Source organism: Macaca thibetana, chromosome 14 (assembly GCF_024542745.1).
Source record: "Macaca thibetana thibetana isolate TM-01 chromosome 14, ASM2454274v1, whole genome shotgun sequence".
NCBI lineage: Eukaryota > Metazoa > Chordata > Mammalia > Primates > Cercopithecidae > Macaca > Macaca thibetana.
Window position 1 is genome coordinate 78,153,987 of NC_065591.1, and position 16,817 is coordinate 78,170,803.

Consider the following 16,817-nt stretch of genomic DNA (forward strand, 5'->3'; position numbering starts at 1 on the left):
ATAATGATGCTGTAAGCCTTCATGTACAAGTTTTGGTTTGGACATGTTTTCATTTCTCCTATATCTTAGGAGTAGGTCCACAGGGTCACATGGTAGCTGTTTCCACAGCGACTGCACCATTTTACATTCCCATCAGCAGTGGATGAGGATTCCAATTCCACATCCTTACTTCCTAGTGGGTATAAAGTGGTCTATTGCAGTTTTGATTTTCATTTCCCTAATGATATCCAGCATCTTCTCATATGCTTATAGGCCACTTATATATTTAACTTGGAGAAATGTCTACTCAGATTAGTAGAGGACTGAATAGACCCTCCCCACTCCCCTAAATTCATGACCATTTGGTACCTGCGAATGTTGCCTTTTTGGAAATACCATCTTTGCAGATGTAACCAATTTAAGTTGAATCCATACTGAAGTAGGGTCGGCCCTAAATATAATGACTGGGGTTCATACAAGAAAACACAGAGACACAGTGAGGAATACCATGTGAAACAAGCCAGTGAGGCAGAGTTTGAAATTTATCTATACGTTAAGAAATGCCAACTGCTGGCAACACCCAGAAGCTAGGAGAGAATCATGGAATAGATTCTCCTCTGGAGCCTGCAGAGGGCACATGGCCCTCCCAACACCTACTTTGACTTCAAACTTCTAGCCTCCAGAACTATAAGAAAATAAATTTCTGTGGTTTTAAACCTCCCAGTTTGTAGTAATTTGTTACAGCAGCTCTAGGAAATTAATAAAAACCCATGGCCCATTTTTACATTGGGCTGTCTTATTTTTTTTTAAAGATGGGGGTCTCACTGTATTACTCAGGCTGGCCTTGAACTCGCAGGCACATGTGATCCTCCTGCCTCAGCCTCCTGAGTAGCTGGTACTATAGACGTGCCACTGTTCCCAGCTTAGTGTTATCTTCTCATTGAGCTGTTAAGTCCTTTAAATATTCTGGATACAAGTCCCTTATCAGACATATGATTTGTAAATATTTTCTCCAATTCCGTGGGTTTTTTTCATGGATCTTTTGAAGCATATTGTAAATTTTGATGAAGTAGAGATTATAAATTTTGCTTTTCTTGCTCATGGTTTTGATGTCATATTTAAGAATCCTTTTCTAAATCCAAGGTCATGAAGATTTAACCATGTTTTCTTCAAAGAATTTTATAATTTTGACTTGTATATCTAGATCTTTGATTCATTTTGGGTTGTTATATATGTTACGAGGTAAGGGTCCAAGTTTATTTTTTTGCATGTGGCCATCTAGTTGTCCCAGCATCATTTACTGAAAAGACTATTCTTTCCCCCCATTGAATGGTATTAGTGCTCCTGTTGAAAATCAGTTGACCATAGACATATGGTTTTATTTCTGTACTCTTGAATCTAATCTATATGTCTACCCTTCTGCCAATACCATACTGTGTTACCTTGAACTCCCAGCCTCAAGTGATCCGCCCACCTTGGCCTCCCAAAGTGCTAGGATTACAGGCATGAGCCACCCTGTCCAGCCTTTTAAATACTATACTGCTTTGATGACTGTTTCTTTGTAGCAAGTTTTGAAATCAGGAAGTATGGATATTAGTTTGTTCTTTTCAAGATTGTTTTGGCTATTCTAGATCCTTTGCTTAAGAGTTTTAGAATCAGCTTGTCAATTTCTACAAAGAAGTCAGCTAGGATTCTGATGGGAATTGCACTGAATCTGTAGATCAGTTTGGGGAGTACAGCCTTCTAAACAATATTAAGTCTTCTGACGCATGAATATGGGACATTTTCCCATTTATTTAGATATCCTTTAATTTCTGTGTTATTCCATTTGCATTGCTAAAAAGAAGTAACTGAGGCTGAGTGAAAAGAGGTTTATTTTGACTCAGTTCTGCAGGCTGTACCAGCATGGTGGCAATATATGTCCAGCTTCTGGTAAGGGCCTCAGGAAGCTTACAATCGTGATGGAAGCTGAAGGGGGAACAGGCATTCACATGGTGAGAGGGAGCAAGGGAGATGCCAGGCTCTTTTTTTTAATATATATATATATTTTTTAAACAATCAGCTCTTGAATGAAATAATACAGTGAGAACTCACTACTGCAAGGATAGCACCAAGCCATTCGTGAGGGATCTGCCTTCATGCTCCAAACACCTCCCACTAGGCCAACCTCCAACAATGAAGTTCACATTTCAGCATGAGATTTGGAGGAGACAAATGTTCAAGCCAGATCAATTTCTTACAACAACTTTTTTGTAGTTTTCAGAGTATATACTTTATACTTCTTTTGTTAAATGAGAATTTTAAATGAAATTATCTTCTTAATTTCACTTTTGGATTGTTCACTGCAAGTGTATAGCAACACTATTTTTGTATATTGACCTATCCTTCAATCTTGCTGAAATTGTTTACTGGTTCTAATAGTTTTTTTAGTGGATCCCTTAGGATTTTCTATATACACGATGTCCAGGCATGGTGGCTCACACCTGTAATCCTAGCACCTTGGAAGGATGAGGTGGGCAGATCATTTGAGGTCAGGAGTTTGAGACCAGCTTTGCCAACATGGTGAAACCCCATCTCTACCAAAAAATACAAAAATTAGCCAGGCATGGTGGTGCGTGCCTGTAATTCCAGCTAATTGGGAGGCTGAGGCAGGACAATCGCTTGACGTTGCGAGGTGGAGGTTGTGGTGAGCTGAGACTGCCACTGCACTCCAGCCTGGGCAATTGAGTAAGACTCTGTCTAAAAACAAAACAAAACAAACAAACAAAAAAACCCAAAAAGATTATGTCATCTGTGACTAGAGATTGTTTTACTTTTTCATCTCCAGTTTTATTTATCTTGCCTAATTGCCTTGGCTGGAATTTCCAGTACAATGTTGAGTAAAAGCAGGACCTAATCTATATATATATGGTGGCCTTAATCTACAACCACTTTTTCTCAGTATATGGTTTCCTACTACCCAGGGTGCCTCTGATTTAATTTTTTTTCCACAGAGATTCATACCAGTGGGCTTTTGCAAGGTGTGGATGAGGAACAGATATAAACATCTTAACATTGATTTTAAGCAATCTGCCTGTCTTACTCTTGCCTTCTGTGGCCCCTGGTATCTCCAATTCCTGGGCTTCTCTGATATTTATCTTTCTCTGTAAGTACCTGACTTTGATCTTCCACTCCTCTGCTAAGTCATTTGCCTTTCTTTTATCTACTTTCCATTGATATCTATTGTGACTTGGAGTTACAGATATCTCCCAGTTCAGGGAAGACAGAGTTTGTGTGTCTATTTGTTGTTCTCCTTGTTTTGTAAATAAAAATTTTTCAGAGGAGAGAAAAAATATATTTTTGCTGTCTTCAAGTCAGAATTCAGTCCTAGAATTGGAAGAAATGTAATGGCCAAAATGATAAAATAAATGATCTCATCATTAGGTTAATTAATGAAGAGCTAAAACCAGGATTCAGAATCCCTGATACCCTGGCCACGATTAAATTATAATTGGTTCTTACTCCATAGAATCATATAGTTTGAGAGGGGGGAAGTACCTCTGAAGTTTTCAGCCAATTTCCCGAATTTTCCGTAAGTCTCCTCAACAATGTAAGTGGATTTCAGCATTGGTTAAAATATCAATGTGAATGGGAGCATTCACTCTATTCCATGACTATCTATTCTTATTTCAGAGAGCTCTGATTATTGGAAAGATTTTTTCCCTGAAACATTTTTTCTTCACTTCTTCACACTGTATCTCGTTCTGCCCACAGAAGTTACAAAGAACTACTGTATGTACAAATAATATAGTTTGGTAGCTGGAATACTGGCTACTCTAGAGATATGATACTATACTCACTGCCTCTATGTACAATCTATAACTAAGACAGTTCACCAGCAAAATGGAGAAAAAGCTCAACTCTCACATAACAGAGATTGAGACAATTAATAAACAGCAACTGTAATTAAAAAAAAAATTCTAAGCTAGCTAGTTCTCAATCCATTAAATAAGATTGCTGGGTAGGAGAAGAAATGACTATCAGGTGGGTCATAGGAAGATTAGTGAAGAAAACTGAGAGGATATGTAAGAAATAACCAAGTGAATACTACAGGGAGATAAAACAAGTTGTATAAGCACATACAAATTTAAAAGTAGGAGTTGCTCAGAGAATTCAAAAGTATGGCTAGTGCACAAGGTGGGTATGAAGAAGACATGGAAAATTAGTTAGGAAAGGCAATAATGCTAAATATTAACATTTATTGAGTAAGCTACATTCTGGCCACTACTGGGTACTTTACATGTAAGAACCCTCGAAACAACTTTATGAGGTAGATACTATTATTACTTCATTTTAAAGATGGGGAAAAGGAGGTATGGGAGTGTTAGGTTAACTTGCCTAAGATTATGTAACTAATAAATGGCAGAGATGGGTTCTGAAGCCAGGTAGTGGGTGCCTTAATTTATGAAGTGGTCTTCATATGAATGGCCTTTTTATTCGGAAGGTTCTAGGACTTTTTAGGTAGCAAGTTGGAGACATTGGTAGATCCTTTCCTACCTCTTCATCTTTGGCTCAGCTATCTCAAAGGAGTATCAGTGATAAGATAGGTGATCAGTTTAGGGATCCACAGTGGAGGCCAGAAGACTGTTCCAAACACTGATCCCCCGTATATAAACTAAGGACAGGGAAGACAGACCTGCTTTATGGCTGGTGGCCAAGCTCAGATATTTAAATTGGACAGAGACCCTTTACTATCCTATTCAAGATGAAAAGAAATTGGAGCTGTGAAAGGGAGAGTATTGGTGGCAATCAGTACTTGATGCCAGTTTTTTTTTTTTTTTTTTTTTGGCTATTGTTTTGTATTTCCTATGAACCTTTTCTGCAAATGCATATAGAAAAAAAAATAGATATTTTTACAACAAAACTCCCACTAATTAAGCACAGCCAGGCACTATGCTAAGTGTTTTATACATATTAGCTCATTTAATCCTCACAGCAACCCTAGGAGATAGGCTCATTATTTTTCTTTTGCAAAGGAGGGACACTGAAGCACAAAGACATCTACAACTTTTCCACAATTGTACAGCAAATGAGCGTGACAACTAAGTGAAGCTGGAAAGAACTATAAACTGTAGACAAGTACAAAACAATTGGTTAAAGATTAGTACTTGTGAGATACTGTGTAGCAGAAAGAAACCCGGATTTGGATTAGGACTTGAAATCAGCCTCCAACATTTACTGCTGTGTAAAGATTTGAGGTTGCTCACTCCTATAAAATTTGGATTATAATACTTACCTCATAGGGTTTTTGTAAAGATCTAGTGACGTGATTATTGTAAAAGTGCACTATCTCTCAGATGTTACAGAAACGTTAGAAGTATCTCCTCCCAGGATTGTACATGGAAATGAGAGATCCACAGATGGTGTGGCTATAGAACACTCGGACTACCGATCCCAGTGTGCAAAGCCTCCGGGCTTACTTTCCCGGAAACCGGCGCAGTGCCCTCTGGGACTTGTTCTGGGACTTGTAGTCTTGACCGGCGCTGGCCCACCTTTCTTCCTCAGTGGGGAAACCGGGTGTAAGCCCCGGAAGTACTTGTTGCCTGAGCAGCGTGCTGCTTAGGAAGAGAAGGTCAGAGGTCGCGGGGCAGAGGCGTTCCAGCCGCTGGCCCAGTCACTATGTAGTGGAGGGGCAGACACCCTCTCACAAATTCTGGAAGGTTCTTAGTCTCGACTAGGGCAGTAGCCCCAGGACTCCTAGTCGCCGGCTTCAGGTCACTGCCGGCTGAACGGAGCTGCCGTCGCCATGTTTGGCTGCTTGGTGGCGGGGAGGCTGGTGAGGATGGGACCGAGTGGTATCAGGAAGGGGTCAGGATATCGAGGGCGAAGCCCTGCGGCGGGGAGGGTACGCAGGCTCTAGGGATGCGGGGAAGCCCACTTAACTGTATTTTGGCTGGGTATGTGAGGATGGAGCGTGGGAAGCTGGGTGCTCTCCTATGCCCAGCTCCGTTCAGATTCTTTCGAATAGTAGTCACAGTATTAGTTGGCGTTTATTAAGTGTGCATTTTGTACAAGTACTGGGCTAAGTGCAGTGTACGCCTTTGGTCACTCAGCCTTATGTGTGGCGCTTATTTGGCACTTTGAACTTAATCCTCATAACTCGTGAGATGGTCTTTATCTTTGACATTTTGCAGTTAAGGAACTAAGTTCAATCGCCAGTATAAATGCCTCCCTTATTACCGTGAGGTAGAGGTGAATTTGGGATTGAATCTGGTCTATAGCAAACGGTTTTTCAAAGATTAAGGTGCTCAGGCAGTGTATATCTGCTGGGTCCCTTTGGAAGAACCCCAGTAAAAATATGCTTAATTTAATTGGAAGTTGGCAGAAACTTAACGTGTGAACCGTATCTGAGATAACCAGAGAAGGATGCAAGTAGTGTGTTTCCTTATTGGTCAAAATAGATAACCTACATTGCCAAATTGTTAGAGTAAATGAGATCAGCACCTGGAATTCTTTAGGAATAATCTGGAAGGTGAATCTTTTTTGTTTCCTTAGAAACCACACAGACATCAATTTTCAGGCCTGACTCCTTTCCCCTAGAAGTATTTTTCCTTCTTTTTTCTTCTGGCTTTTTTAAATGTTGCAATCCCTTTGTTGAATTGTCTTTTTTTCTCATCAAGTTTTGATAATGTATTGTATTCTGTACATATAAAGTTCTAAGAAGCCAGAAAGATAAATTGGAGATGACTAGCCTCATAAAGTTTGTCTCTTGAATGACTGTGAGACCCCTGTGGTGATGGTGGTAATTCATAATCCTGGTGAGATAATTCTACCCTGCTCTTAATAGGGAAAAAGAAAGGACAACCCTGGAATGATTGTGTGACTCAGACGAGTGAGTGTTATTAATTAATGACATTAAAATTGTGTTTCTCAGAGAATAAAAAACCTATTTGGAATCCATGTATCTCTCATGTTGTCAACTAATTTGGAAGGAAATTCAATTATAGTAATACCTGTCTCTATATATTAGAGATACTTGGTCCTTTAATTATGGGGTATTAGGACATATCAAAGTGAAGGACAAATAGACCTAGTGGCATCTCAAAACTTAACTACATTACTCTGTTATAAGAAAAATTTACTTATCTAAACTTACGAACCCAGTTTTTATTTCTTGAGATTTTTTTCTTAAAGAGATAATACCTTTTCTTAATGTGAAAAATTAGAGTGTGATGATACAGATTTGCAGACTGTTCAGTACCCATACAAAGTTGACACTTAAGAAATACTTATTTTGCCTGGTGGTTATTTCAAGACTCACAAATAATAGTTTCCCACGCTTTTTAGGTTATATGCATGCCAAAGACTGGTGAAATTGAATTTAATACTAATACTGGCCATTTGGTTTATGTTCTTCCTTTGTTTTATTCTTTGTACTAAAGCTGGAGGATTTTAAATTGGGTCAGAATACTTCTGAAGAGGGAATCAGAATTTGACTTTAGGAACTCTCAGCCTTTGTATCTTGGGACTTAATTTAGGGCAGGCAGTTGATACTACTTTATAACTAATAGGTAGTTGAAATTACATAGCAGTATATTTTTCTTAAGTTTCTTTGTATCAGTAGATAGGATATTATAGAAGGAAAACTTACCTAACACACATATTTTCTCTGTAAGGCATGCCATGGCCTTCTTGCACTTAGGAAGGCTAGCCAGCACTTGAACTTGGTCATTTTAAACAGCACAATCACCAACAAAAATCACAAAAATGCTTTAAATAGATTAGACTGTGAAAAGGACACTTTTTCATATTATGAGGACTGAAACAAGATGGCATGTTCTACCTCAGCTGCCAGTGTGTGAGTTGCACACTTTTTTTTTTTTTTTTTTTGAGATGGAGTCTTACTCTGTCATCCAGACTGGAGTGCAATCGTATGATCTTGGCTCATTGTAACCTCCGCGTCCAGGTTCAAGCGATTCTTATGCCTCAGCCTCCTAAGTAGCTGAGACTACAGGCTTGTGCCCCCATGTTCAGCTAATATTTGTATTTTTAGTAGAGACCGCGTTTTGCCATGTTGGCCAGGCTGATCTGGAACTCCTGACCTTAGGTGATTCACCTGCCTTAGCCTCCCAAAGTGCTGGGATTACAGGCGTGAGCCTCCGTGCCAGGCCTACAACTCACATTTTTTGCTACTGTTCATATGAGTGTGTCCATGAATGACTGCAGAAATGCAGCAAGCATTGATTTGGGATTACAAATTTTAGTGAGTAGACGAATTCAGATAAAGGATTTGTGAATAAGGAGGATTGCCTAATTACTTCTGGATTGCTTACCTGTTTTAATTACCTGATATTCTTTCTTTTATTTATTTTTGGGACAGGGTCCCGCTCTGTCATCCAGGCTGGAGTGCAGTGGTGGGACCTCGGCTCACTGCAGCCTTGACATCCCAGGTTCAAGTGATTATCTGTCCTTAGCCTCCCGAGTAGCTGGGACCAAAGGTGCATGCCACTACCCCTGGCTAATTTTTGTATTTTTTGTAGAGATGGGATTTTGCTGTGTTGCCCTGGCTAGTCTCCAACTCCTGAACTCAAGCCAGCTGCCTGCCTCAGCCTCCCAAAGTGCTGGGATTACAGGCATGAGCCATCGTACCTGGCCCCTTTATCTTTAAACTGTAGGGTGAGAGCTTAGGTGATGTGTTTTGAATAACCTTTCATCTTTACAGCATTCTAAAGCTACAGTTATTTTTATTTATTTATTTTTTGAGACAGCGTTTAGTCCAGGCTGGAGTGCAATGGCGCGATCTCGGCTCACCACAACCTCCACCTCCCGGGTTCAAGTGATTCTCCTGCCTTAGCCTCCCGAGTACCTGGGATTATAGGCATGTGCCACCACACCTGGCTAATTTTGTATTTTTAGTAGAAATGGGGTTTCTCCATGTTGGCCAGACTGGTCTTGAACTCCTGACCTCAGGTGATCTGCCTGCCTTGGCCTCCCAAATTGCCAGGATTACAGGCGTGAGCTGGCACGCCTGGCCTTGTTATTTTTTATGTAAGTAGAATCCTTTCAGGGCACCTGTGAAATGATTTATTTTAATTTAATTTTTATTTTTTTAGACAGAGTTTCACTCTTGTTACCAGGCTGGAGTGCAGTGTGGTCTCAGCTCACTGCAACATCCGCCTCCTGGGTTCAAGCGATTCTCCTGCCTCAGCCTCCCAAGTAGCTGGGAATACTTGTGCATGAGCCACCATACCTGGCTAATTTTTGTATTTTTAGGAGAGATGGGGTTTGCCCTGTTGGCCAAGCTGGTTTTGAACTCCTGACCTCAGGTGATCTGCCCGCCTTGGCCTCCCAAAGTGCTGAGATTACAGATGTGAGCCACTGTGCTCGGCCTGAGTTATATTTTTAAAAGATTGCATTTAGTAGATTATGATTGTAAAACTAAGTATGTGTTTAAGACTATCAGGTTTAACATTTTATTTGGTAAAAAGACTACAATGAATTATGCTGGTAATATAACTTATAAACGATAGTGTTAAGAGTTACAGAAACTCATAGAACTATTGAACTAAGACAAGTTTCTTATTTTCTAGGTGCAAACAGCTGCACAGCAAGTGGCAGAGGATAAATTTGTTTTTGACTTACCTGATTATGAAAGTATCAACCATGTTGTGGTTTTTATGCTGGGAACAATCCCATTTCCTGAGGGAATGGGAGGATCTGTCTACTTTTCTTATCCTGATTCCAATGGAATGCCAGTATGGCAACTCCTAGGATTTGTCACGAATGGGAAACCAAGTGCCATCTTCAAAATTTCAGGTCTTAAATCTGGTAAGAATAATATGTTAAAGTAGTTTTATAATTAATCAAACCTTTTTCTTAAATAGCATAACATGGAATATGGCTTTTCCCCCTTTCGATTGTGTTTTTCTGGTTGTTGAAGTAATACAAAACATTATTTTTTATAAAAGACAATACAGAAACATTTGAAAAATAGTGAAAGACTTCATTGGTTCCTCACTCCTTCCTTCTCCCCCTAGAGAGAACCTAAGTCTTCGTTCTTTTTGTGTAGTATACACCTTCATAAAAATATTTTTTTTGGCCTGGCACGGTGTCTCACGCCTATAATCCGAGCACTTTGGGAGGCCGAGGTGGGCAGATCACGAGGTCAGGAGATCGAGACCATCCTGTCTAACAAGGTGAAACCCCGTCTCTACTAAAAAATACAAAAAAATTAGCCAAGTGTGGTGGTGGGTGCTTGTAGTCCCAGCTACTGGAGAGGCTGAGGCAGAAGAATGGTGTGAACCTGTGAGGCGGAGCTTGCAGTGAGCTGAGATTGTGCCACTGCTCTCCAACCTGAGGGACAGCAAGACTCTGTCACACACACACACACACATATATATATATATATATATATATTTTTTTTTTTTTGGTAGCCTGTGGGCATTTTAGCAAATAATGAGAGGAATCTTCTCATAATTTATAATATACACCTACATGTGTTAAGTGAGAAGATAAACCAGATAGACTTGTATAGCAAATAGAATGGAAGTACTTATTTTTTTCCTTTAAGATTGTTGAATTAGATTTGATCACCCCTCCAATGTTCTTCTTTTGGTTCTGTTGACATTTATTTATTTATTTATTTATTTTTTTATTTTTTATTATACTTTAAGTTCTAGGGTACATGTGCACAACGTGCAGGTTTGTTACATATGTATACATGTGCCATGTTAGTATGCTGCACCTGTTGACTTGTCATTTACTTAGGTATATCTCCTAATGCTATCCCTCCCCCTCTCCCCACCCCACAACAGGCCCCAGTGTGTGATGTTCCCATCCTAGGTCCAAGTGTTCTTGTTGTTCAATTCCCACCTATGAGTGAGAACATGCAGTGTTTGGTTACCTATCTTTGCAATAGTTTGCTCAGAATGATGGTTTCCACCTTCATCCATGTCCCTACAAAGGACATGAACTCATCTTTTTTTATGGCTGCATAGTATTCCATGGTGTGTATGTGCCACATTTTCTTAATCCAGTCTATCATTGATGGACATTTGGGTTGGTTCCAAGTCTTTGCTACTGTGAATAGTGCTGCAATAAACATACATGTGCATGTGTCTTTATAGCAGCATGATTTATAATCCTTTGGGAATATCCCCAGTAATGGGACTGCTGGGTCAAACGGTATTTCTAGTTCTAGATCCTTGAGGAATCGCCACACTGTCTTCCACAATGGTTCAACTAGTTTACAGTCCCACCAGCAGTGTAAAAGTGTTCCTGTTTCTCCACATCCTTTCCAGCACCTGTTGTTTCCTGACTTTTTAATGATCACCATTCTAACTGGTGTGAGATGGTATCTCATTGTGGTTTTGATTTGCATTTCTCTGATGGCCAGTGATGATGAGCATTTTTTCATGTGTCTGTTGGCTGCATAAATGGGATCTTCTTTTGAGAAGTGTCTGCTCATATCCTCTGCCCACTTTTTGATGGGGTTGATTTTTTCTTGTAAATTTGTTTAAGTTCTTTGTAGGTTCCGGATATTAGCCCTTTGTCAGATGGGTAGATGGTAAAAATTTTCTCCCATTCTGTAGGTTGCCTGTTCACACTGATGGTAGTTTCTTTTGCTGTGCAGAAGCTCTTTAGTTTAATTAGATCCCATTTGTCAATTTTGGCTTTTGTTGCCATTGCTTTTGGTGTTTTAGACATGAAGTCCTTGCCCATGCCTGTGTCCTGAATGGTATTGCCTAGATTTTCTTCTAGGGTTTTTATGGTTTTTAGTCTAGCATTTAAGTCTTTAATCCATCTTGAATTAATTTTTGTATGAGGTGTAAGGAAGGGATCCAGTATCAGCTTTCTACATATGGCTAGTCAGTTTTCCCAGCACCATTTATTAAACAGGGAATCCTTTCCCCATTTCTTGTTTTTGTCAGGTTTGTCAAAGATCAGATGGTTGTAGATGTGTGGTATTATTTCTGAGGGCTCTATTCTGTTCCATTGGTCTATATCTCTGTTTTGATACCAGTACCCTGCTGTTTTGGTTACAGTAGCCTTGTAGTATAGTTTGAAGTCAGGTAGCATGATGCCTCCAGCTTTGTTCTTTTTGCTTAGGATTGTTTTGGCAATGCTGGCTCTTACCTGGTTCCATATGAGCTTTAAAGTAGTTTTTTCCAATTCTGTGAAGAAAGTCATTGGTAGCTTAATGGGGATGGCATTGAACCTATAAATTACCTTGGGCAGTATGGCCATTTTCACAATATTGATTCTTCCTATCCATGAGCCGGAATGTTCTTCCATTTGTTTGTGTCCTCTTTTATTTCGTTGAGCAATGCTCTGTAGTTCTCCTTGAAGAGGTCCTTCACATCCCTTGTAAGTTGGATTCCTAGGTATTTTATTCTCTTTGAAGCAATTGTGAATGGGAGTTCACTCATGATTTGGCTGTTTCTCTGTTATTGGTGTATAAGAATGTTTGTGATTTTTGGACATTGATTTTATATCCTGAGACTTTGCTGAAGTTGCTTATCAGCTTAAGGAAATTTTGGGCTGAGACGATGGGGTTTTCTAAGCATATAATCATGTCACCTCCAAACAGGGACAATTTGACTTCCTCTTTTCCTAATTGAATACCCTTTATTTCTTTCTCTTGCCTGATTGCCCTAGCCAGAACTTCCAATACTGTGTTGAATAGGAGTGATGAAAGAGGGCATCCCTGTCTTGTGCCAGTTTTCAAAGGGGATGTTTCCAGTTTTTGCCCATTCAGTATGATATTGGCTGTGGGTTTGTCATAAATAGCTCTTAATATTTTGAGGTACGTCCCATCAGTAACTAATTTATTGAGAGTTTTAGCATGAAGGGCTGTTGAATTTTATCAAAGGCCTTTTCTGTATCTATTGAGATAATCATGTGGTTTTTGTCTTTGATTCTGTTTATATGATGGATTACGTTTATTGATTTGGGTATGTTGAACCAGCCTTGCATCCCAGGGATGAAGCCAACTTGATCGTGGTGGATACACTTTTTGATGTGCTGTTGGATTCAGTTTGCCAGTATTATATTGAGGATTTTTGCATCGATGTTCATCAGTGATATTGGTCTAAAATTCTTTTTTTGTGTCTTTCTGCGAGGCCTTGGTATGAGGATGATGTTGGCCTCATGAAATGAATTAGGAAGGATTCCCTCTTTTTCTGTTGATTGGAATAGTTTCAGAAGGAAAGCTCTTCTTTGTACCTCTGGTAGAATTTAGCGGTGAATCTGTCTGGTCCTGGACTTTTTTTGGTTGGTAGGCTATTGGTTATTGCCTCAATTTCAGAACCTGTTGTTGGTCTATTCAGGGATTCAGCTTCTTCCTGGTTTAGTCTTGGGAGGTTGTATATGTGTCCAGGAATTTCTCCATTTCTTCTAGATTTTCTAGTTTATTTGCGTAGAGGTGTTTATAGCGTTCTTTGATGGTAGTTTGTGTTTCTGTGGGATCGGTGGTGATATCCCCTTTATCATTTTTTATTCCATCTATTTGATTCTTCTCTCTTCTTCATTAGTCTCTCTAGTGGTCTATCAATTTTGTTGATCTTTTCAAAAAACCAGCTCCTGGATTCACCGATTTTTTTGAAGGGTTTTTTGTGTCTCTATCTTTTTCAGTTCTGCTCTGATCTTAGTTATTTCTTGCCTTCTGCTAGCTTTTGAATGTGTTTGCTCTTGCTTCTCTAGTTCTTTTAATTGTGATGTTACAGTGTCGATTTTAGATCTTTCCTGCTTTCTTTTGAGGGCAGTTAGTGCTACAAATTTCCCTCTATACACTGCTTTAAATGTGTCCCAGAGATTCTGGTATGTTGTGTCTTTGTTCTCATTGGTTTCAAAGAACATCTTTATTTCTGCCTTCATTTCGTTATGTACCCAGTAGTCATTCAAGAGCAGGTTGTTCAATTTCCATGTAGTTGAGTGGTTTTGAGCGAGTTTCTTCTTCCTGAGTTCTAGTTTGATTGCACTGTGGTCTGAGAGACAGTTTGTTATAATTTCTGTTCTTTTACATTTGCTGAGGAGTGCTTTACTTCCAACTATGTGGTCAATTTTGGAATAAGTGCTATGTGGTGCTGAGAAGAATGTATATTCTGTTGATTTGGGGTGGAGAGTTCTGTAGATGTCTATTTGGTCCACTTGGTCCAGAGCTCAGTTCACGTCCTGGATATATCCTTGTTAACTTTCTGTCTCGTTGATCTGTCTAATGTTGACAGTGAGGTGGTAAAGTCTCCCATTATTATTGTGTGGGAGTCTAAGTCTCTTTGTAGGTCTCTAAGGACTTGCTTTATGAATCTGGGTGTTCTTGTATTGGGTGCATATATGTTTAGGATAGTTAGCTCTTGTTGAATTGATCCCTTTACCAAAATGGCCTTGTCTCTTTTGATCTTTGTTGCTTTAAAGTTTGTTTTATCATAAGAGACTAGGATTGCCACCCCTGCCTTTTTTTTGTTTTCCATTTGCTTGGTAGGTCTTCCTCTATCTCTTTATTTTGAGCCTATGTGCGTCTCTGCACATGAGATGCGTCTCCTGAATACAGCACACTCATAGGTCTTGACTCTTTATCCAATTTGCCAGTCTGTGTCTTTTAATTGGAGCATTTAGCCCATTACATTTAAGGTTAATATTGTTATGTGTGAATTTGATCCTCTCATTATGATATTAGCTGGTTATTTTGCTCATTAGTTGATGCAGTTTCTTCCTAGCATTGATGGTCTTTACAATGTAGCACGTTTTTGCAGTAGCTGGTACCAGTTGTTCCTTTCCATGTTTATGCTTCCTTCAGGAGCTCTTGTAAGGCAGGCCTGGTGGTGACAAAATCTCTCAGCATTTGTTTGTCTGTAAAGGATTTTATTTCTCCTTCACTTATGAAGCTTAGTTTGGATATGAAATTCTGGGTTGAAAATTATTTTCTTTAAGAATGTTGAATATTGGCCCCCACTCTCTTCTGGCTTGCAGAGTTTTTGCCGAGAGATCTGCTATTACTCTGATGGGCTTCCCTTTGTGGGTATCCCGACCTTTCTCTGTGACTGCCCTTAACATTTTTTCCTTCATTTCAACTTTGGTGAGTCTGACAATTATGTGTGTTGGAGTTGCTCTTCTCAAGGAGTATCTTTGTGGTGTTTGCCATAATTCTTTGCTTTGATACTTTGAGGCATTTTGTGAAGAAATGTGAGAATGAAACTAGATTAGGTGCTATTTATACCTATTGAATCTCTGGTTCCCTTGAAAATCTAGATGAAGACAGACCTGAAAGTTCCTTTTTAAAAATTTTTAATTATTTTATTTATTTTTGAGATGGAGTTTCGCTCTAGTTGCCCAGGCTGAGTGCAGTGGCACAATCTTGGCTCACTGCAATTTCCGCCTCCCGGGTTCAAGTGATTCTGCTCCCTGAGGCTGCTGAGTAGTTGGGATTACAGGTGCCCACCACCACACTTGGCTAATTTTTTGTTTTTTTTAGTAAAGACAGGGTTTCACCATGTTGGCCAGGCTGGTCTTGAACTCCTGACCTTAGGTGATTCACCCGCCTCAGCCTCCCAAAGTGCTGGGATTACAGGTGTGAAAATTATTAAAATATAAATATATATTCTCCTAGAAACTGTTTATGGTGTCCAAAGTAAAATTGTATTTAGGTACCATGTAGGTAACTTGTTCATATATTTACCAAACATTTGTGTATCTATTATGGGGATATAAAGGTGATGATTAAGTTCTTGCCTGAGATAACTCATAGAGGAAGACATTTCTGTAGACCAGTAATTGGAATGGTGAAAAGTAATAGTGGATGTTTGTACAGAGTGCAGAAGGAGAATAGAAAAGGTAGCAATTAACTCGTAAGTGGGTTGGGGAAGCTTTCCTGGAAGAGGTGACATTGGAGCTCTTAGGCAGACAAGTAGGACTTTGTCAGGCCTATAAGAGATCTATTGGGTATTCTTTTCTTGGTGGAGGTAATAGGAGCATAAGGTGAAAGTTTGAAAGCGTGGTGTGCTCAGAGTGACATCAGGGTATATGTGAGAAAGACAGGCATGGATTATGAAGTTTTATGTAGCACACTGACTCATTGGAAATGTAATAGGTCAGCAGTTTTTAACATGCTTAGGTCACAGACCTATTCCATAGTATTCTAGAAAGTATGTGTACCATAATGTAAATACTCAAATATTTGCATCTACTCTGAAGCCCATTCATGTATCCCTCCCGCAAAACAACTGCTCTTGTAGGTGTAGAGAAGCCAGTGAACAATTTTGAGTAAAGGAATGATATCAGATTTTATTTTGCTGTGGGGCCTCTGTGAAGAATGAACTGCAACAGTTGTACCTCCTCACAGAGGAGGTAGCTGTTACTGTTTTATATAGTTGGTATTCTACAAGGAGAAATGGGAGGCTGGGTGTGGTGGCTCATGCCTGTAATCCTAGCATTTTGGGAGGCTGAGGAGGCGAATTGCTTGAGCTCAAGAGTTTGAGACCAGCCTAAGCAACATGGTGGAACCCCCCTATAGTAAAATACAAAAAAATTAATCAGGCGTGGTGGCATGTGCCTGTAGTCCCAGCTACTTGGGAGACTGAGGAATGAGAATCGCTTGAACCCAGGAGGTGGAGATTGCAGTTGCAGTGAGCCACGATCATGCCACTGCACTGCACTCCAGCGTGGGCGACAGAGTGAGACTTCATCTCAAAAAAAAAAAAAAAGAGAAATTGGAGAGAGCAATATTTAAAGCTAAAAATTGTTTAGAATTGTAAGGAGCAGATTAAGTCCCTATAGTCCTTCTCAGTGGGGGGTTTCATGAGATAATTATCATATATTCCTAAGGCTATGGTTCTTAAAGCAGGAGCTCCTTCCTGATCTGTAGG

At 39.6% G+C, this 16,817-nt stretch overlaps 1 protein-coding gene across 1 annotated transcript in view; it reads left to right on the forward strand.

Moving 5' to 3' along the window:
* Positions 1-5,556: 5,556 nt before the first annotated feature.
* The window catches only part of HIKESHI (heat shock protein nuclear import factor hikeshi), a 40,758-nt gene continuing 29,497 nt past the window's right edge, over positions 5,557-16,817 (forward strand). Inside the window, exons 1-2 of the mRNA XM_050755908.1 lie at positions 5,557-5,794; positions 9,549-9,786. Coding sequence (XP_050611865.1) covers positions 5,765-5,794; positions 9,549-9,786 — 268 coding nt within the window. The 5' untranslated portion in view covers positions 5,557-5,764. The remainder of the gene's footprint in view (positions 5,795-9,548; positions 9,787-16,817) is intronic.